Source organism: Amphiprion ocellaris, chromosome 23, assembly GCF_022539595.1.
Source record: "Amphiprion ocellaris isolate individual 3 ecotype Okinawa chromosome 23, ASM2253959v1, whole genome shotgun sequence".
Taxonomy (NCBI): Eukaryota; Metazoa; Chordata; class Actinopteri; family Pomacentridae; genus Amphiprion; species Amphiprion ocellaris.
In genome coordinates, this window is record NC_072788.1 from 25,344,199 (window position 1) to 25,365,899 (window position 21,701).

Genomic DNA, 21,701 nt, shown 5'->3' on the forward strand with positions numbered 1-21,701 from the left:
CTGGGTCCCTGCTTTGGTGTTGCCCAACAATCACATGACTACCGAGAGCGAGGCCTCGTTACGTCACAGCGTGTGTTGTGGTGCTTTGTGGGAATTATGAAGGAGTTGGACATTTCAATCTGTCCAGGTCTTAAAAGGGTCTGATTCACTCCTCAAACTGTGGGTTTCTGAGAGGACATTAAGCTAGTACATTTACCATTTGGAAAGAAGTCAGAGAGAGAACACATTTAGGTAGAATTAAGTTTAGATAGATTTAGTTACATTTCATACACTAAATAACACTCATAGATACATACACATAGATTCACACATACACAACACACATTCATTCATTCATAGAAACACACTACACATATAGTAGAATAGGTTATAGATAGGTACATAGAGAGAGTTGTTGGAGTGGTTGAAAGAGTGTCCTGTGAGTTGTGAGAGTGCAAGGTGTCTATCTGAGCCCTACCTGTCCAGAGGAGACCCGTTCACCTACTGGGCATCACATCAAACTGGATCCAAACCTGTTCAGGATGGCCAGAAAATATCTCCTCATGCCAGCAACATCTGTGCCATGTGAGCGGATCTTCTCCAAAGCTGGAGAGGTAGTCATCCACAAAAGAAACAGACAGAAACCATGCACTCCCTGGTTTACACTCCATTTATACTGACACAATGGCAAAGTTACAGAAGCACTAGCATTCACTGCCACATCACAAAACAGTTAAATCTCTGCAGCCAATTGGTTTAGCTCCCCTTTAGTATTTTTGTTTCCACCATATTCTTTGGAACTATAATGACACAAACTGTCCTGCAGGTGTCAGTGGAGCTCTGGGTAATTCAATCATAGAGAGAAAGACATAGAGGCAGACAGATTTTTAAAAAAAAATGAATATAACGATATTAATGAGCAAATGCATCAAAAACTTGGATTTTATTTCATGAAAGCCCAAAAAGAATTGATATATTAATGCTCCAAAGTGTTGAAAAATGGATTATTAAGACAAAAAATTGTCAAAACTTGGATAATAATGCACCAAAGGATGTTTAAGCATCTTTATAAAATGAGAAAGTTGTTTCACTGAAGAAAACTTTCTTCTTTCAGACTCGTGTTGGTTTCTAGCATCTGTTTAAAGTCTGTGGTTGTGGTTTTATGATCTCGTTCTCGCCTCTCAGTGCTGAAACACTTAAAATGCAGATTAAACCACAAAGAAACCAGAGTTAAATATTCCATTGTACAGCTTGGTGAAACCCACAGCTTGTCTTGATATTGAGATTTAAGCAGCGGCTCACTGGAACCTCAGGGTTGGACCAGATTCAAACATAAAAACACATCTGAAGGTGAAAAGAAGAAACACTCAGCTGTTGGTTCATGCAGTTTTCTGACAATAAATTTAAATAAAATACATGAATGATTAAATAAAGGATGAAGGACTGAGTGGGTGTCAGTGGTTGGACTGCAGTGAAAGCGTCTTCACCGAAGAGTAGACGACTTGTGGTTTGGCTGGAAACTCTAGAAAACACAAACACATCCTGTTGGAGAGATCATCAAGTGCAAAGGTAATCGAAAAACCTGGATATTAACACTCAAAAACTCTAAAAACCTGTATATTAACATACAAAAACAGCAAAATCTAGAATATTAAAACTCAAATCTTCTAAAAACCTTGACATTAACATACAAAAGTTTTAAAAACATGGCTATTAATGGACAAAAACGCTAAAAACATGAACACAAAAAGACACAAAAGATCCTTTAATGTGTAAAACACCAACAAAGAGACACAAAACAACCACAAACTGTGTGGCTGTTTGGTTTCAAAGTCTCTCGTTGGCATCAAGGTGTGTCGTGTAAACCTGTAAAAATAAACACCTTAACACAAATAAACTCCTTTAGATGTCGTCTCAACACTCTAAGGCGTCTTCTGCAGCTACACAACAAACCTAAAAGTTCTCTACACAACCAAGCAGAGGTTGAGCTGGAGTTACCTGTGTGCTGTCTGAGCAGCTGCTGCTTGTGGAACATCTCAACATCTGAGTACGTCACGTCTTCTGAGGCTCCACCTGGAAGCCACTCCATCATCAATACATGAAGACACCAAAGAACTACACAAAAATACAACAACGACAACAAACCTTCATGTGTAAAATCAAGGCCTGCGAGGAGACACGAAATAAATACAAAGACACAAAACAACCTCAAAGAGACAGAAAATGACCACAAAGAGACACAAAAAAAATCTCAGAGACACAAAACCACCACAAAGAGACACAAAATAAACACAAAAAGACATAAAACAACCACAAAGACACAAAACAATGTCAAAAAGACACACAACAACCACAGAGACACAAAACAACCACAAAGAGACAGAAAATGACCACAAAGAGACACAAAAAAATTTCAGAGACACAAAACCACCACAAAGAGACACAAAATAAACACAAAAAGACATAAAACAACCTCAAAGAGCCACAAAACAACCTCAAAGAGACACAAAACAACCTCAAATAGACACAAAACAACCTCAAATAGACACAAAACAACCACAGAGACACAAAACAACCTCAAAGAGACACAAAACAACCTCAAATAGACACAAAACAACCACAGAGACACAAAACAACCACAAAGAGACACAAAACAACCACAAAGACAAAAAACAACCACAAAGAGACACACAAAATAGACACAAAAAGACTCAAAACAATCACAAGGAGACACAAAATAAACACAAAGAGCCACAAAACCACCTCAAAGAGCCACAAAACCACCTCAAAGAGCCACAAAACCACCTCAAAGAGACACAAAACAACCACAAAGAGACACAAAACAACCACAGAGACACAAAACAACCACAAAGAGACACAAAACAACCACAGAGACACAAAACAACCACAAAGAGACACAAAACAACCACAAAGACAATAAATACCACAAAGAGACACACAAAATAGACACAAAAAGACTCAAAACAATCACAAGGAGACACAAAATAAACACAAAGAGCCACAAAACCACCTCAAAGAGCCACAAAACAACCACAAAGAGACACAAAACAACCACAGAGACATAAAACAACCACAAAGAGACACACAAAATAGACACAAAAAGACTCAAAACAATCACAAGGAGACACAAAATAAACACAAAAAGACTCAAAACAACAGCAAAGAGACACAAAAATGACCATAAAGAGACACAAAACAAACACAAAGTAAACACAAAAGATGCCAAATTACAAAAAACAGACACACAACACTGCAGGCCGACAGCAGTTTAAAACCAGTCCAGGATTCTGACCTTCAGTTTTGCCGCCAAGTCGTCGCCTCACCAGTAAAACCAGAATCGTCACGGCGACCAGCCCAGCGATGGATGCAGCAGACAGCAGCAGAGGAAGGTGAGGAGGAGGAAGACGTGTCGCTGAGGCCACAGGCTCTAGAATAAAGACGTAAACCAACCAGGCTGAGTCATTTCACTGCTGCTGGAGGGAAGTCATCACATTCACAACGACAACAAACACGTTCCTCCCACAGAAGTTTCACACAGCTGATCACTGAGCTGCTAACATCCCATGCAGCACCTCAGAAATATGAGTTCACAGGTTAAAGGAGGCCTGTGGGTGTTTAAAATGTAGATCTCCAGCTCAATACTGACTGCAATATAAAGACCTGCATCCTAAACCTGGAAATGAATGAACAGAAGTGTCAAAAAACCTGAATATGAATGAAAAAAATGTCAAAAACCTGGATATTAATGCACAGAAGTGGGAAAAAATTGAATATTAACAAACAAAAGTGTTAAAAACCAGGATATTAGTGGACAAAAATGTTAAAAACCTGGATATTAACAAACAAAAATGTTAAAAACCAGGATATTAATGGATAAAAATGTCAAAAAAATGAGTATTCTTTTATTTTGTATCATATTTTCAATTATCCGTCCATCCATCTTCTTCCTCTTATCCAGGTTCAGGTCATGGAGGCAGCAGATGAAGCAGGTCATTCCAGACGTTCCTCCTCCCAGCAACACTTTCCAGTTCTTCCTGGAGGATCCCGAGGCGTTCCCAGGCCAGATGAGATATATAATCCCTCCAGAGGGTTCTGGGTCTACCCTGTGGTCTCCTCCCAGGTGGACATGTTCAGAAAACCTCCACAGGAAGTCTCCCTGGAGGATCTGAATCAGATGTCCAAAGATCACCAGACCCTAACAGCCTCCTTCAGCCTGATGGTTTCCCTCCACCAGCAGGTTCTTGGGTTGTCTACAGGCACCAGTGACCTTCAGGCCACAGCTCCTACCAGCTGCTTCTGCAATGGAGGCTTTGAACATGGACCACTCAGACTCCATGTCCCCAACCTCCCTCAGGATGCAGGAGAAACTCTTCCAGAGGTGGGAGTTGAAAACCCCATGGACAGGGTCCTCCACCAGACATTCCCAATTCACCCTCACTACAGGTTTGGGTTTACCAGGTCTGTCCGGCAGCCTTCCATCAGATCCAACTCACCACCAGGTGGTGATCAGCTGACAGCTCTGCTCCTCTCTTCACCTGAGTGTCCAAAACATTCGGCCACAGGTCTGATGATACGACTATGAAGTTGATCATGGACCTTTGACCTAAGATGCTCTGGTACCAGGAACACTGATGAGAACCTGATGTTCCACCATGGTGTTTGTTATGGACAATCTATGACTAACACAGAAGTCCAATAACAGAACACCACTGAGGTTCAGATCAGGCCGTTCCTCCCAATCACCTCCTCCAGGTTTCTCCATCGTTGTCCACGTCAGCATTGAAGTCCCCCAGGAGAACTATGAGTCTCCAGGTGGTCCCCCTTCCAGGAACCACCCAGAGACTCCAAGAAGGCTGAATGCTCTGAACTGCTGTTTGGTGCATAAGAACAGACAACAGTTTCCCCTCAGAGAGGCGACCCTCTGGTTCTCCAGGAGAACTCTAACAAAGCAGCGTTCAGCCAGGGTCTTGTGAGTTTCCCCACATCCACCCAGAGCCTCTCACCCTGGGCAACTCCAGAAATGGACAGAGTCCAACCCTCTCCAGGATTCTGGTTCCAGAACCCTTGTTGTGTGTGGAGGTGAGCCCAACTATATCTAGCCGGTATTGCTCCACCTCCTGCACCAGCTCAGGTTCCTTCCCCACCAGTGAGGTGACGTTCCACGTCCCCAGAGCTGGTCTACACCACCAGGGGGCGGTGCGCCTAGACGCCCACTCCTGCCTACTGCCTGGTTGGCATAGCACCTGACCCTGATGGTGGGTCCACTGAGCTACATTTTATATGTTTAGATTCATTTTATGTGTCTTCAGGACAGTTGTGTGTCTTTGTGTTAGTTGTGTGTCTCCACTCATGTTGTGTGTCTTTGTGTTAGTTGTGTGGCTCTACATGTTGTGTGTCTCTGTGTTAGTTGTGTGTCTCTACAGGTTGTGTGTCTTTGTGTCAGTTGTGTGTCTCCACTCATGTTGTGTGTCTTTGTGTTAGTTGTGTGGCTCTACATGTTGTGTGTCTCTGTGTTAGTTGTGTGTCTCTACAGGTTGTGTGTCTTTGTGTCAGTTGTGTGTCTCCACAGGTTGTGTGTCTGTGCTGATGCAGGTCTCTTTCAGTGGAAGAATCCTCACCTGTGACAGAGATCCAGCTGGATGGAGACTCTCCATGACTGCTGATGTTACACCTGTAGAGGCCTTCATCACTCCTGGAAACATGGAGGATGGTCATGTGACCTCCGGGCTCAGTCCCCATGAGGGAGCCATCTTTATAGAAAGCGGCCGGGAGGCGGGAGCCGTGCTTTGATCGACAGCTCAGAGTGAGGGGATCTCCCTCCATCACAGGGAGGACAGGACTCTGCAGGATCACTGATCCACCTGAACACAGCAGAGACAAAGTCCAGCATTTCATCCATTCACACACAGCTTCATCAGCACTGACTGCACAGTTCATCTTACCAGGAACAGTGAGGTTGATGCTCTGACTGGCTGCTGCCTGGCTGGACTCACACCAGTAAACTCCACTGTCCTGTGGAACCATGTGACTCATGTTGCAGGTAGAACCAGATCCTTCTCCCCATTCATCACACGGAGTTCTGGTTTCTGTGGTGGTGTTTCTCCTCAGAGTCCATCCAGCAGAGCTGTCTTCATCCTCACAGCTCAGAGAAACAGAATCTCCTTCAAAAAACTGAGATCTGTTGGGACTCACAGTCAGAGCGGCTGTAAAGAAAACACCAGAATCCATTGAACACACATCAGAGGATCACAGCGGGCTTCAAAACTATCAGCAGTCAGTCAAACAAACTTTTGAAACAGGAGAAAAATACAAAAATAAAAGAAAGTTGTTCTGCTTTGTCATAAATAAACCAGACTGCAGAGCATTGCCAGAAGGTGGCGCTACAGGCTAAGTTAGCTGAAATAAATGCTTGTTTACCAACGACTAAAAACTCTGATTCTGTCATTCTTCCCTGAAAGTGGAGATCTGTGGATCCACTGACAGCTCAGTGATCAGGTTTCTCCACAGCTTCACCATCATTAACATCTGGAGTCCTGACCTGGCAGATTCACATCCTTTGTTGTGTAAACTGAAACTCCACCACCATGACTGCTGTCACTGTTGGTGGACCTGGTTTCACAACAGTCACACCTGGAGACAGGTGAGTCCTGGTGGTTCATGGACCTTCATGTGACCTGGAGGGACTGTAAACTCTGTAACTCCCCATCAGTCAGGTAGAACAGAAGAAGAACCTTAGATCAAGGTGAAACATCATCAAGAAGATAAAGAGAAGTCCAGAAGGTTTGAAGTTCCTCCTTGAACCTGATGACTCTCTGAAAGTGGTTGTTCAAGGAAACATCTTGTGGTGATTAAAAGTTCCGGTTCCCTGAAATGACCAACAAGTTTCTGCAGTGAAAAACGCACCGATGTTTGTAGCTTTGATTTCCACAGCACAGAGTTTAATATAGAAGTAAATCTTTGGGTCTTTCAACCAGTTTGTGATAAATTCGGCTCATCTGCAATATTCCAACCGGTTTGTCCATTTCTTCTTCAGGAAGGAGTTGACAAAGTGTCAAAAATCTGGAGATTAATGCACAAAAGTCTCAAAAATCTGGATATTCATGAACAAAAGTATCAAAAACCTGAATATTAACAAACAAAAGGGTCAAAAACTTGGATATTAATGAAGAAAAGCATCAAAAAACTGGATATTAACAAACAATAGTGTCAAAAAACTTTATATTAACATAAAAGTGTCAAAAACCCGGATATTAACACACAAAAGTATCAAAAATCTGGATATTAATGGACAAAAGTGTCAAAAAATTGATAATAATGAACAAAAATCTCAAAAACTTAGATATTTACACGTTAAAGTGTCAAAAAACTGGATTTTAATGGACAAAAATATCAAAAACCTGAATATTAACAAATAAAAGTGTCACAAACCTGAATATTAACATGCCAAAATGTCCAAAACAGACATCTCTGTGTTTGTAACTTCACTTCTGCATAGTCACACTCAGTAAAATATGAACTTTCCGTAGACAAACGTTCACTGACCTGAGCTGGATATGCAGTGCAGCAGTGTGGTCAGCACTGAGGGGAAACAACACAAAAGATGGTTTTAGATTTCACATTCAACCAAACAACACCGCTCTGCTTCAGAGAAACTGTAAGGAGTACAGCTAAGGAACCCATTGGAAGGAGGGAACTCTGAGACATGATGAGCTGCTGGAGAAAAGACCTTCTGGAGGAAAGTTCTGGGGTCAGACGGAACAAACACTGAAGGTGAGGTCTTTAACCCCAAGACCCCCAAACCTACCATCAAGCATGGAGGTGGCAGTATCATGCTCTGGGGCTTTCTAGAAGAGCTTCTGGACTGGTTTCAGACTGTATGTTGGACTGGTTCTGGACTTTCTTGGGACTGGTTTATGTTTGGTATCATTCTTGGTTCTCGTGGTTTTGGATGTGATTTAAGGTTTCAGACTGTCTTGGACTTTTTAGGAGTAGTTTAGGTTTGATTTTGGTCCCAATAATGTATTGATCTGGTTTCAGACTGTATTCTGATTGGTAATGAACGTTTTTACGTAACGAACACTTTTTTTTTTACCCCTGAGAACACCAAACCTACCATCAAGCATGGTGGTGGCAGTATCATTTCCTGTGGAACTGGAGCTTTCCACAAAGTCAGTGGACTAATGAAGAAGGAGGATCACCTCCACGTTCTTCAGGAAAACCTAAAACCATCAGCAGAAGGTTGATCTTGGACACAGTTGGATGTTTCAACCTGACAATGAGCCCAAACACACATTAGACGTGGTAAAGAAATGGTTCCATCAGACTAGAATGAAGGTTCTAGACTGGTCTCCCCAAAGTCCTGACTGAAACCCATCAAGAACCTGAAGAACCGAGTCAGAAAGACCATGAATTAAGTGGAACGGCACCAGAATTGGTGTTATTCCACTACATTTGTGGTCTTTCTGATCCAGACTTGAGTCAGTTAAATTGACAGTATGATGATACTGCCACCTCCATGCTTGGCGGTAGGTATAGAGTCCAGAGGAGTCAAAGATAAACCAGAAGATTGAAACCAGAAGAACCAAACTGAGGTGGAAACGGACAAATTTAACCAAATATTAACATTTCTGTTCCCAGCAGATTTAGTCATATTTTGATAATAAATCTAAGAAAGAACCAAAATACATGAATGAATTTCTGACAAAGATGAAAACAATCTTCAGACTTTAGAAGTGGATGCTAACTTTAGTTCATGACTGTAGACGGCGTCACTGGATACAAACTTTTAGTCTGTTCTACCCAGATGTTAAAAGAACGTAAACTTTCTGACAAGAAGGAAAATCATTGGATCAGATTTACGCCAACATTCCTGTAAAGTTCCTCCTGAACATAAATCCAGCTGTAAAACCATGAACCCTCTGAACCGTCAGCACAAACAACCTGAGCTGAAATAATCTGCTGCTGAATTAGATTATACACAGAGAACCCCTGGATTCTGTCTGGACAGGAACAAGACACAAAATTATCCAAAAGGACAAAAATGAGACAAAAATGAGACCCAAAATGAACAAAAATGAGACAAAAATGAGACCCAAAATGACAAAAAATAGACATAAAAAGCATCAAAATGACACAAATTGATGCAAAATGACAAAAATGTGACATAAAATGACAAAACCGAAACACAAAAAGACACAAAATGATGCAATGTGCCACAAATGAGACAAAAATGAGACAAGAAATGACAAAAATGAGACAAAATAATTTAAAATGACACAAAACAAGACATAAAATGTTTCAAAATTACAAAAACATGACAGAAAATGACACAAAATTATGAAAGTGAGACAACAAATGACAAAAGTGAGAGAGGAAATGATCTTGAGTTCATTCATCTGCTGCTAAACTGCTTCTCGCTGACAGTAAACATCTGTTCTGTTTTCTTCCTGAGGAACATTTCTGAAACTTCTGACTTCTCTCCTCTCCAAGTTTAACATTCTCAGGTTTCAGCAGGTTTTACTCACTGAGCAGCAGCTTCAGAAGAGACGTCTTCATCTCAGCCGACGGTCGTCCAAATAAACCCGACGCTGAGGTGAAGCCACTTCCTGTCTGCTGTGGGTTTCTGTAAAACAGCTGACAGAAGATCAGGAAGTGGAGAATCTGAGTCCAGAAACCAGCTGGAGATCAGATCATCCATCCTGACAGAAGATCAGGAAGTAGAGAATCTGAGTCCAGAAACCAGCTGGAGATCAGATCATCCATCCCGAGGTTAAAGTCTTAAAGTTTTGTCCTCTTCTTGCTGTCTGTAGGGGAACAGATGTGAGAAGAAACGTTGTTAGAACCTGAACAGAACGTTCTAACGGTTTCCCGTCAGCAGCAGTGGTATAGTTTTTCCAGTCAGTGTGTGGTTTCATTCTCACCTCAGCGTGTGGTGGAGGTGTTAAAGGTCGCTGTCAGGACGGAAAACTGAGCTTCTAAAGGACAAAATGTGACGTTAACAAGACAAACAGCAGCATGTTGAAGATGGCAGTCTAATGATGTCTGATTTTAGGATTGGTTTAACCCCAGACTGGCAGAAAATCACACAAATGAGACACAATATGACAAAAATGAGACACAAAACGACAGAAAATCACACTAACGAGACAAAAAATGACAAAAATGAGACACAAAATGACAAAAATGACACACAAAATGTTGCAAAATGACACAAATGACACAAAAAAATGACCAAAAAAGTCAAAAATGACACCAAATGACGCAAATGTGAAAAAAAATTACACAAAATGAGACACAAAATGACACAAAATGATGCAAAATGAGACACAAACAGGACACAAAAGACAAAAATTAGACAAAAAATGACAAATTAATGCAAAATGACACAAATGAGACACAAAATGACAAAAATGACACACAAAAAGACACAAAATGTTGCAAAATGACACAAACGACACAAAAAAATGACCAAAAAAGTCAAAAATGACACCAAATGACGCAAATGTGAAAAAAATTACACAAAATGAGACACAAAATGAGACACAAAATGAGACACAAAATGACACAAAATGATGCAAAATGAGACACAAACAGGACACAAAAGACAAAAATTAGACAAAAAATGACAAATTAATGCAAAATGACACAAATGAGACACAAAATGACAAAAATGACACACAAAAAGACACAAAATGTTGCAAAATGACACAAACGACACAAAAAATGACCAAAAAAGTCAAAAATGACACCAAATGACGCAAATGTGACAAAAAAATTACACAAAATGAGACACAAAATGATGCAAAATGAGACACAAACAGGACACAAAAGACAAAAATTAGACAAAAAATGACAAATTAATGCAAAATGACACAAATGAGACACAAAATGACAAAAATGACACACAAAAAGACAAAAATGACACACAGAAAGACACAAAATGTTGCAAAATGACACGAAAAATGACCAAAAATGTCAAAAATGACACAAAATGAGGCAAATGTGACAAAGAACTACACAAAATGAGACACAAAATGACACAAAATGATGCAAAATGAGACACAAACAGGACACAAAATGACAAAAATTAGACAAAAAATGACACAAATTGATGTAAAATGACAAAAAATTAGACAAAATATTACACAATTTAATGCAAAATGACAAAAATGAGACAAAAAAATGAGACACAAAATGACACAAATTGATATAAAATGACAGAAAATTATACAATAGGAAACAAATGACACACAAAAAGACACAAAATGACACAATTTAGACAAAAATGACACAAAATTATGCAAAAATATGCAAAACAACATAAAATAACACAAATGAGACACAAAAGACACACAAAATGAACAAAAATGAAAAAATAAGACACCAAAAAACACAAAATGATGCAAAATTATTCAAACAGGATGCAGAATCACAAAAATGTGACGCAATATGACACACAAAATGAACAAAAACGACACGAATAAGACACAAAATAACAGAAAAGTTGCAAAATAAAACAAACAAGACAACAAATGACAAAAAATGAGACACAAAAAGACACAAATTGATGCAGAATGATCAGTGATGCTGTAATGAACTTCCTGTTTCATAATAAAACCTGAACTCTGCCAGAAAACGACTCGACAGACGAGATAAAACTTCTAAAATACCCCAAACTTTGCAGTACTCCTTCACTACTGCAGTATCTCTGTCAGTATTACTTCCTAGTACTACACACTGAGTTTATCCTCATGTCTGGAGGAATCATTTTCTACCGTCTGATTGGCTGCTTCAGTCCTGTAATAAATCAAACGGCCACTAGATGGAGCTGCTTCAACAATCATCTGAAAACAGGTCCACTGATGTCCAGAAGATCCAAGGTCTAGGTGTTTTCTTCAGTTTCTCAGGTGTTTTCTTCAGGTTTTCAGGTATTTCCCCAGGGTTTTATGTGTTATTTTAAGGTTTTTAGGTATTTTCTTTCAGTCTTTATGTATTTTCTTCAGGTTTTCAGGTATTTCCCCAGGGTTTTATGTGTTATTTTAAGGTTTTTAGGTATTTTCTTTCAGTCTTTATGTATTTTCTTCAGGTTTTTAGGTATTTCCCCAGGGTTTTATGTGTTATTTTAAGGGTTATAGGTATTCTCTTTAGGTTTTTCTACAGGTTTTCTTATATTTTCTTTCCTGGATGAGGTTTCTGTTGTTCCAGCGTCTCTGAGATCTGCTGATCTGCTGTTCAGGAATCTGCAGACACACTTTAGACTGATTAAACTGTCAGCTTGTTGTGTTTTTGCTGCTGCTGCTTTCATTCTGCTGACATCTGCTGGTCAGAAATAAACTTACAGTCTTTCTGGGAAACAGCTGATTTACAGGAAACGGGGTGAATGAATCCAGCTTTAGATTCCTGGTTAATAAGCTGTTTGTTTTTATTTTGTCTCTTTTTAAGTAGTACACACATGAACACAACTTCACTGATGACTTAATGATGACCTGGAAACATAATGTGAGAAATCCACAAACTGAAAGGATCTTTCTGAGGTCCACTTATCTGCAGGTATGATCAGACAGTGGATGGCAGGAAATAATGAAGAGTCTGTCTTTTATTAGCTTGGCTAGAATACCAAACTCCTTACTGTAAATCATGTGACTCACTCTCCCCCTCCCTCCCCCATCATTCCTCCCTCCCATAAAGCAGGGAAACTACTTTCACTTTCTACTTGCAGTCCTGCAGCATCCAGTCATGGCTGTTCTCAGAGATCTGCTCCTCTTCTACTGTCTGGTCTGGAGGACAACAGGTAAGTTCAGACATTTAGCCTCTTCTAGTCTTTTCTGGAACCAAAACCAGTAGGTCTCCATGGTAACTGATGCTGTGGAGCTAGTTCTGTCCAATGACTAAACGGGATCCTTTCTTACAGTTTGTCCAAATTAGGATCAGATGCTGTACTGCAGAACTCTGCTTGTGTTTCCAGGACAGCTGGACGTGGTGGTGGGACCTGAGGAGGACGCCGTGCTGCAGTGCTGGAGTCCTGCTGGGGGGAAGATCTCGGTGCTGAAGTGGAGCCGACCCAACGGGAACTCCGACGGCTACGTCTACTTCTACCGGAACAACCGCTGCTTCAACAGCTACCAGCATCCTCGCTTCCACGGCCGAGTGCAGCTGAGACAACCGGACATGAAGGACGGAGACGCAACCCTGATCCTGAGGAACGTCACCGAGCTGGACGCCGGGATCTACGAGTGTTACACGTCTGTGAAGAACCCGGGACGAAGTAAGAGATCCTCAGTGGAGACGAGTCAGTTCATCAACCTGATGGTCACCGGTGAGTCCAACGTCTAGAAGACTTACAACATCTACAAAATATAAAAACCTGCCCAACATGACTTGAAAAACAACTAAAACCTTCTGAGTCACTCCAGACTCATCCAAAATGACTCAAAATTTCTCAAAAGTGACTCCAGTATTGTCCAAAACGAGAAAAAGGGTTAAAAAAAAGAAAAAAAGACAATGCTAATTTTTTAAATGGTTGAGATTCTAAAAAAACTGCAACTCCAAAATGACTTAGAAATCTTACAAAATGACTACAAAACTACAAAAAGACTAAAACATGGTGTTTCAGTGATGAACAGTTGTCCAAAATTACTCAAAAATAAACAAAAAGACTCACAAAATCTACAAAATTACAAAAACCTGTCCAAAAACCTGGAACAAAATGACAAAAATGGGTCAAGAACGTCATAAAAAAACTTTTCAAAAATAATTTTAAAAATGATTGAGATTACTCAGAAAAAACTGTCCCAACAGACTTTGTCCAAAAATATTTTAAAAAGTGTAAAAAGCAAACAATTATCCAGAATGACCCAAAAATACTCAAAAAAACCCCTCACAAAAATGCAAAAACCTGTCCAACCTGACTATAAAAACTGGAACAAAATGACCATTATTTATAAGAAATGGCTCATTTTCCCACAAAACATTTCCAAAAAGACATAAAAAATCTTTTCAATTCATCAAATAGTCCAAAATGACAAAAAAAAGGGTAAAAAAAAATTACTGAAATAAAAAAATGGTTGAGATTACTAAAAATCTGTCCAAACAGATGCTTCCAAAATAAACAATTGTTCATTTGTCAAAAATAACTCAAAAGTTAAGTTTGTTTATACAAAACTAAACCAAATTTGTCCAAAACTAGCTTAATTTTGGCTGAAGTGATGAAATCATGCCCAAAAAATAAAAATTTGTCCAAAATGATTCGAAGATGGTCCTAAATAATATAATAATAATAATAATAATAATAATAATAATAATAATGATAATAATAATAATAATAATAATAATAATAATAATAATAATAATAATAATAATAATAATAATAATACACTGTCAAAAATGACTAATATTTGTCCAGAAACAATCCAAACTGTCCAACATGTCAAAAACAACACAGGGTATGTCCAAAAATGACTCAAATCTGTCCAAAACTACTTTAAATTCTGACCAAAAATGATAAAAACGTGTCCAAAGATTTCTTATAACTGACCAGAATTACTTCAAATTAGTCTAAAATAAAAACATGAATGTGTCAGAAGCAGATCCTCTAGAACAGTGATGTCAAAACAAGGAAAGGAACAAAAAGACAGAAATAGACATAAATATACAATCAAGACAAAACAACAAAAGTAGAAACCAAACCACAAAAACACGACACAAATGACAAAAGTCAGAAAAAAATCCACAAAAAAATACAAAAACAAGACAAAATATTACAAAAATGAGACACAAAGCAACAAAAAATGAGACGACACAAATCTAAACAAAAAAGAGACAAAAAATGACAAAAGCAAGAAACAAAATGACTAAAAAATGGACAAAACACAAGCGAGACAAAAAGAAAAAACAAAATGACAAAAACGTGAGACAAACAAGTCAGACAAAAAACAACAAAAAAGACCAAACATTACAAAACGAGAAACAAAATGACAAAAATGAGACAAAATATTGAAAAAACGAGACACAAAAAGACAAAACTGTGACACAAAACAACAAAAACGAAAAACAAAATGACAAAAAACACAAGACAAATGACAAAAATGAGATAAAAAAAGACACAAAAGAATAATAAACAATCTAGTATTTTACTTTCGGATCAAACAACTTGTCATGGTTTTGGACCCTCTGGAGGGCCGGTTTTGGGCTGCGGGCCACATGTTGAAGACCCCTGGTCCAAACGAGGATCTGGCTGAACTCAGGTGTTAAAGTCTGTTTTCTGCTCTTCAGGTGAAACACGTCAAACTGCAGAGAAGTTGGAGTTCATCCCAGAAGAACCTGAAGGAAACCCTCAGGATGCAGTAGCCGTGGAAACCAGCGTCCCCCTGGTCGTTGTCGTTGCTGTTGTTGTTGTTGTTTGTGTTTTAGGATCTGTGAGTCTCTGGACAGTAAAAAGACGTAAACAACTGAGTGTTAAAAATCATTCAGACACAGAGGAAGAGTCCGTGTTTCCTGAAAAAACATGAAAATCAGAGCTGATCATAAAATCAAACAAGAGAAATCCTGTGGATGTTACGTAGAAGAAGTAGATTATCATCGGTAAAACATGAAAACAAAACAAGAAGGGGTAAATGTCTAAAATTATTCATGGAATAGAATAGAATATCCTTTTTTTAGTCCCACAAGGGGAAAAGTTACAAAATGACAGAAGAAAAATCAAGAGAACACATCTATAAATTAAAGACGTGATATAGATACACTGTATATACACAATATAAATAAGAAAAGCTGAAGAACACAACGAATTAATCAGAAAATTATTATTATTAAAAAACACAACCAAAAGAATCTGGAAATCTTTCAAGATGACTCAAACCTGGTACAAAAGGATTCAAAGTTTGATCCAAAATGTCCCAACATTTCTTTAAAATGATTCCAAATTGGTCCAAAGCGACTCAGTCCAGAAAGATTTCCAAGAAAATGCCTAAAATGATGTAAATTTTACGACAACTGCTGTATTTTTTCCCCAGAAAGATTCTTGTCTGCACTGAAAAATGCACCTTCCACTTGAATGAACACTATTTGTGACACTGTGAAGACTAAAAATATGAATGTATGAAAGTGTTCTGCTAATAAAATAAGCTACGTGATCATAAATGTGTTGGTCTGTGTGGTTCTTTAAAATGAATGAAACAAATCACACATTAGAAATAAACTGATCCAGAAGGACTCATGAGTCGGAGAAGAAGATGAAGAAACACAGTAGGATGTGTTGGAGTTAAGAATTGCTCATAATGACTAAAAATGACAAAATAAATGTTCAAAAACTCAAATATTTCCTAGAATGGCTCAGACATGTATTATAATACCTCAAAAAACGTTCAAAATGAGTCAGAATTTGTCCAAAATGATCCAAAGACTTCATAAAACAATTCAGAAAAGGTCCTAAAATGCTAAAGACATGCCTTAAATGCTCATAAATGTCTTTAAATAGCTCAACTATCATCCAAATCGACTGACAAACTGCCCAGAATTACTTAAAAATCACTTAAAATGTATCAGGGTTTGTCTGAATAACTCAGAAATTGTGCTAAAAGTAATGAAAATGTGCAAAAACATCTTGGTATAGTTCAGGAATTTATAAAATCTTTCTCAAATTGATTGGAAAAATTACTCAAAAATGCTTTAAAATCATTTTTATATAATCAAAATGGCTCTAAAATGTTGCAAAATACTCAAAAATGTTCCTCAGAATGTGTTCAAACAGCTCAACCAGCGTCCAAATCATTTAAAAATCACATAAAAAGAATCAGAATCTGTCTGAATAACTCAGAAATTGTTCGATCAATAATCAAAATGTGCAAAAAATTATTAAAAATTGACAAAAAAAGACTCAAAAACCGTTTAACGTGATTTAAAAATGGTCTAGATCAGGCGTGTCAAGTTCAATAAACAAAAACCAGACAAAATATAACAAAAATGAGACACAAAATGACAAAAATGAGACAGACGACACTAAAACAAAAAGACAAAAAATTAGACAAAAAGTTACAAAGCGACAAAAAAATAGACAACACAAGTGAGACAAACAACACAAAACGGCAGGATCGAGAAACAAAATGACAAAAACATGAGACAAATGACAAAAGTCAGACAAAAAAACAACAAAAACAAGACAAAATATGACAAAAATGAGACAAAATGACAAAAGAACAATGAACAATCTAGTATTTTACTTTATGATCAAAACAACTTTTCATGGTCTAGGAATTATTTTAAATTTATAGTTTTACTAATTTACAATCTGCAGTTAATGTCTTCTCTGGAATTTTTACACTTTGAGGGCCGGATTGACCCTTTGGAGGACCGCTTTTGGCCCGTGGGCCTCATGTTGAACACCCCTGGTCTGGATCTTTTATCAGAATTGTCCTGTCTTGTCTCAGAGGTCAGGAGTTGGAGTCAGTTGGTGATTTCTTGTAACTCAGAATCGATAAATGATTAAATCTCATCTCTGCTGTTTCTATTTGAGTTTTCTTTCACTTTCATGTTGAGACGAAAGTTCAGCTGCAGGTGAAACTGTTCCAACAAAATTTCACTTTTGGTTCTGGACTTTCAAATTGACTCAAAACTTCTTTCAAAGTAACTTAAAAATGTTTGAAAATGACTAAAAAAAATGTCCAAAGAGACTCGAAAACTTCACAAAATTACACAATAATGGCCCAGAATTATTCAAGATCGGCCCAAAATTACTCAGAAGTATTTTACTATAATTCAAAACTCTTCAAAAAATAGACAAAAATTGAATATCAATGTTGTTAACGTTAATGCTAATGGCAACGCTAACAGTAATGCTAACGGCAATGCTAACAGTAATGCTAACGGTAATGCTAGGATAGCGGTACCAGTGAAAGTAAGAGTCATGTTGTCAAAAAAAAATTTAGATAGTAGTCCATGACGTTGTGTTTTCAAGACAGAAACTGAAGAAAATATCAATGTTGTTAATGTTAATGCTAACATTAATGCTAACGCTAATGCTAGGTTAACTGTACTAGCAAAAGGAAGACTCATTTTGTCAAAAAAATACTAAGATATTAGTCCATGATGTTGTGTTTTCAGGACAAAAACTGAGGTAAATATCAATGTTGTTAATGCTAATGCTAACGGTAATACTAATGCTAACGATAATGCTAATGCTAGGTTAACGGTACCTGCAAAAGGAATATTCATTTTGTCAACAAAACACTAAGACAAGTTCATGACGTTGTGTTTTCAAGACTGAAGTAAATATCATCGTTGTTAGTGCTAATGCTAATGGAAATGCTAATGCTAGCAGTAGTGCTAATATTAATGCTAGGTTAGTGGTACCTGCAAAAGTAAGACTCATTTTGTCAACAAAACACTAAGATATAAGTCAATGATGTGTTTTCAAGACAAAAGCTGAAGTAAATATCAATGTTGTTGCTGCTAACAGTAATGCTAACTGTAATGCTAATGCTATGTTAGCAGTACCTGCAAATGTAAGACTGTTTTTGTCAACATATCCATGACATTGTGTTTTTAAGACAAAAACTGAAGAAAATATCAATGTTGTCAATGCTAATGCTGACGGTAATGCTAATGTTAATGCTAATGCTAGGTTAGTTGTACTTGCAAAAGTAAGACTTATTTTGTCAACAAAACACTAAGATATTAGTCTATGACATTGTGTTTTCAAGTCAAAAACTGAAATAAATATCAATGTTAATGCTAATGCTGATAGTAATACTAATGCTAATGCTAGGTTACTCAGAAATAACTAAAAAATGACATAAATCACTGACAAAACTTAAAACCCTTTTAATTAATTCATTTTTTGCCTAAATAACTTGACAATATTTTGAAATAAATTGAATATTGTCTAAAATGACTCAAAAAACCCCATTGGAGATCATTTTAAATGTTCCAAATTACTCCAAAATTCAAAAGGACCGAAATGACTGAAATACTCAAAAATGTGTTGAGATAACTTGTCCAGAAAGACTCAGAAGTCTTTTAAAATAACTCAAAATGTGTCTAAATTCTTAAGATTTGTCCAAAAAGACTCAAACAACGTCCTGAAATCATCCAGATTTACCCAAAGAATGAATCTCTCATGTAAAATGCAGTAAATGAAAATGAAACGTTGGGTTTTTCTCTGGTGTTTCTCTTTGACTTTTAGACTGAACATGAAGATGTATTTCCAGTTTTTCTGTCTGGACGGAACAAAGGTCTTCTGATTTTAGTTCCTTTGAAGACATTTGGTTTCTGTTTGGGTGAGAACTGCTTCAAAACAAAACAAAACAAACAAAAAACAACAGAAAAGCAGCAGAAGAGAAAACTAATGACAGAAAAAGCACAAAAAGTAATTTGCAGACGTGAATCGACGTAAAACAGACGTTTAGGACAGAAAATGCAGGTTTGTGGGAAAAAGAAACTGCAAAATCTGAAGGCCCAGATTTTTATTATATGACTTTTATAATCATCAGTTTTTGAATGTGAGCTGAAGTTTTTTGACTCGGCTCAATTTACCCAAAACTAAATGACCAAAAAGTTGTCAAAAATGACTTGAGACTCTTAAACCCGTCAATAGTGACTCTAAACCTTCAAAATTAACAGAAACCTGTCCTAAATGACTTGAAATGTGTCCAGAATGACATGAAGTTGTGAAAAAGGACTCGAAACCTGTTTAAAACAACAGAAATTTGTCCAAAACAACTAAAAGCTGTAAAATATCTGGTTGAAAATGGCCTGAAGTTTAATTCAGACTTTGTACAAAAACACAAAAACACGTATAAATGTCTTTAAAAATGCTTTAAAAACAGTCCAAGATGACAAACCTTTTCCCAAAATGACAACAATTCATCTAAAGTAACAAAAACAGCCCTGGAATCTGTCAAAATAAGGAATTCTTTTAATTTTATCAACAGAATTTTGCAACATGAAGCTCAAACTGTGTAAAACCATGAAACCAGATCTGATCTCAGAGCAGCAAAGAGCCAAAAAGCCACAAGGATTCATCAGGATGCGTCTCAAACGGAATGAACTGGGTTTAAAGGAGGCGCAGTGATGGGAGGCGGCCAGCAGGTGGCAGCACCAAACCTCCCAGGACATCCTGAAGGCAACAAGTAGCCACAGGACACTCAGACAAACATACAAGTGGCTCAAAAGTCATTCAAAAATAATTGGATAAATTCTCCAAAATGACTCAGAATCACTCAGAACTAATTAAAATGTTGTCAGAAATGACAGAAAACTGTTCAATGTCATGAAAAGTGTTAAAAATTACTGAAACTAAACGTCAAAAATGACTAAAACTAATGAAACTCCTCCAGCCTCATTGAAAAACTCTTCAAAATGTGTCCTCAATGATAGAAACTTCTCAAAGTCAGTTGAATAAACTTGTTCCCAGTCTGTTCCTAAACTGAGGAACGCAGTTATGTTGGATTATTTAGAAGCACCTACAAGCCCAGTTTGATCAACAGTAGCTGCAGGAATAACATTGGTGTCAACAGGAGCCAGATGAAGGCTGCAGTGATTCTGGAGAAACTACAGAGTATCAGAGTGAAGTTATTGAATATTTGCTGTTGCAGCGGTTTTACAATTTGCAGACTGTACCTGTTCACTCCATAGACATAGTCAGAGGAACGCTGGACTCCCCTGATAGAGAACTTCTGTTTCTGCAGATTTTTATTCCACTAAAGGAGCTTACAAATCCTTGTGGTATAAAGATGTTCATTTAGCTCCGTCCTACAAACCGGTCCTGAAGGAAACGAGACCTGAGTGACGTTTGGTTCCGCGTTGGTCTGAGGACTCTGGGACTTGAAAGATGCTTGTACTGATTGGATGAACTCTCAGAGACAAACATAAACTTCTGTGAGGAATCAGTAGCTCCAAATAAAAGCACAAAATACGCTGAAAACATCAAACTCACATTTTTGTCAACAATTCCAGTCGCTCTGCACCAACAGATTTAAAAATGTAAAAAGTTATTAACTGGGGTCAGTTGTGTGGTTTCACAATGTTGTAAACTTTTTTTTTTTTTTTAAGAAGACAATAAAACATTAAAACAAATAGCAGCAGAGTTTGATCATGTGACTGAAGGACTGCAGTCAGAATGTGGGGTAATAGCTGTTATAAACCAGCAGATGGCGCCACTGACTGCTGTTTGTTTCTATTTTAATACAATACTATCTAGGTCAATGACCTTATTTACACATTAGTGATACCTCTGCATGTTATTTCTTTTTTTTCTTCACTTTTTTGACACCGTTGTGCATTAAAATGAGTTTTTTTGAAATTTTGTGCATTGATATCTAGGTTTTGTATACTTATTTGACATGTTTGTGCACCAGTATCTAGGCTTTGTGATTGTGTTAAAATCAAAATGTTTTACACTATTTGTTGCATTGCTATACAGTTTTTTTGACATTTTTGTTCATTAATATTCAAGTTTTTGAAACTTTTGTTCACCAATATTCAGGTTTTTGAGAGTTTTGTTCATTAATATTCATGTTTTTGACACTTTTGTTTGTAAATATCCAGATTTTCAAGACTTTTCTTGGTTAATATCCAGGTTTTTGACATTTTTGTTCATTAATATCCAGGTTTTGTACACTTTTATTTGTTAATATTCAGGTTTTTGACACTTTTGTTTGTTAATATCCCAGTTGTTGACACTTTCATGCATTGATGTCCACGTTTTG

The 21,701-nt window shown here is 37.5% G+C and overlaps 2 protein-coding genes across 3 annotated transcripts; one reads left to right on the top strand and one right to left on the bottom strand.

The window, feature by feature from the left end:
• Positions 1-903: 903 nt before the first annotated feature.
• LOC111586448 (Fc receptor-like protein 5) lies at positions 904-15,276 on the bottom strand. Of its 2 annotated transcripts, none has more exons than XM_023296154.3 (9): positions 15,133-15,276; positions 9,921-9,974; positions 9,525-9,803; positions 7,543-7,578; positions 5,943-6,203; positions 5,619-5,861; positions 3,293-3,427; positions 1,978-2,052; positions 904-1,501 (listed from the first exon to the last, which is right to left on the bottom strand). In XM_023296154.3, exons 3-9 carry the CDS (start codon positions 9,553-9,555, stop codon positions 1,434-1,436), a joined length of 849 nt encoding a protein of 282 aa, XP_023151922.2. In that variant the 5' UTR covers positions 9,556-9,803; positions 9,921-9,974; positions 15,133-15,276; the 3' UTR covers positions 904-1,433. The 2 variants fall into 2 exon arrangements, with proteins under 2 accessions (XP_023151922.2, XP_035797830.2); XM_035941937.2 differs by having other exon boundaries at positions 1,978-2,094.
• Positions 12,695-16,137, top strand: LOC111586447 (coxsackievirus and adenovirus receptor homolog). The gene is made up of 3 exons (XM_035941941.2): positions 12,695-12,790; positions 12,965-13,315; positions 15,271-16,137. Exons 1-3 carry the CDS (start codon positions 12,736-12,738, stop codon positions 15,504-15,506), a joined length of 642 nt encoding a protein of 213 aa, XP_035797834.2. The 5' UTR covers positions 12,695-12,735; the 3' UTR covers positions 15,507-16,137.
• The last annotated feature ends 5,564 nt before the right edge of the window (positions 16,138-21,701 follow it).

Excerpts from the sequence above, each read along its gene's own strand:
- LOC111586448 (XM_035941937.2), bottom strand. The coding sequence starts at position 9,555 with ATGAAGACGTCTCTTCTGAAGCTGCTGCTCA. Across the intron at positions 6,204-7,542 it reads GCACTGCATATCCAGCTCAG|CCGCTCTGACTGTGAGTCCC; the intron begins GTCAGTGAACGT and ends TTTTCTTTACAG. Across the intron at positions 3,428-5,618 it reads CAGCTGGATCTCTGTCACAG|AGCCTGTGGCCTCAGCGACA; the intron begins GTGAGGATTCTT and ends TCTTTATTCTAG.
- LOC111586447 (XM_035941941.2), top strand. The coding sequence starts at position 12,736 with ATGGCTGTTCTCAGAGATCTGCTCCTCTTCTACTGTCTGGTCTGGAGG. Across the intron at positions 12,791-12,964 it reads TCTGGTCTGGAGGACAACAG|GACAGCTGGACGTGGTGGTG; the intron begins GTAAGTTCAGAC and ends TTGTGTTTCCAG. Across the intron at positions 13,316-15,270 it reads CATCAACCTGATGGTCACCG|GTGAAACACGTCAAACTGCA; the intron begins GTGAGTCCAACG and ends TCTGCTCTTCAG.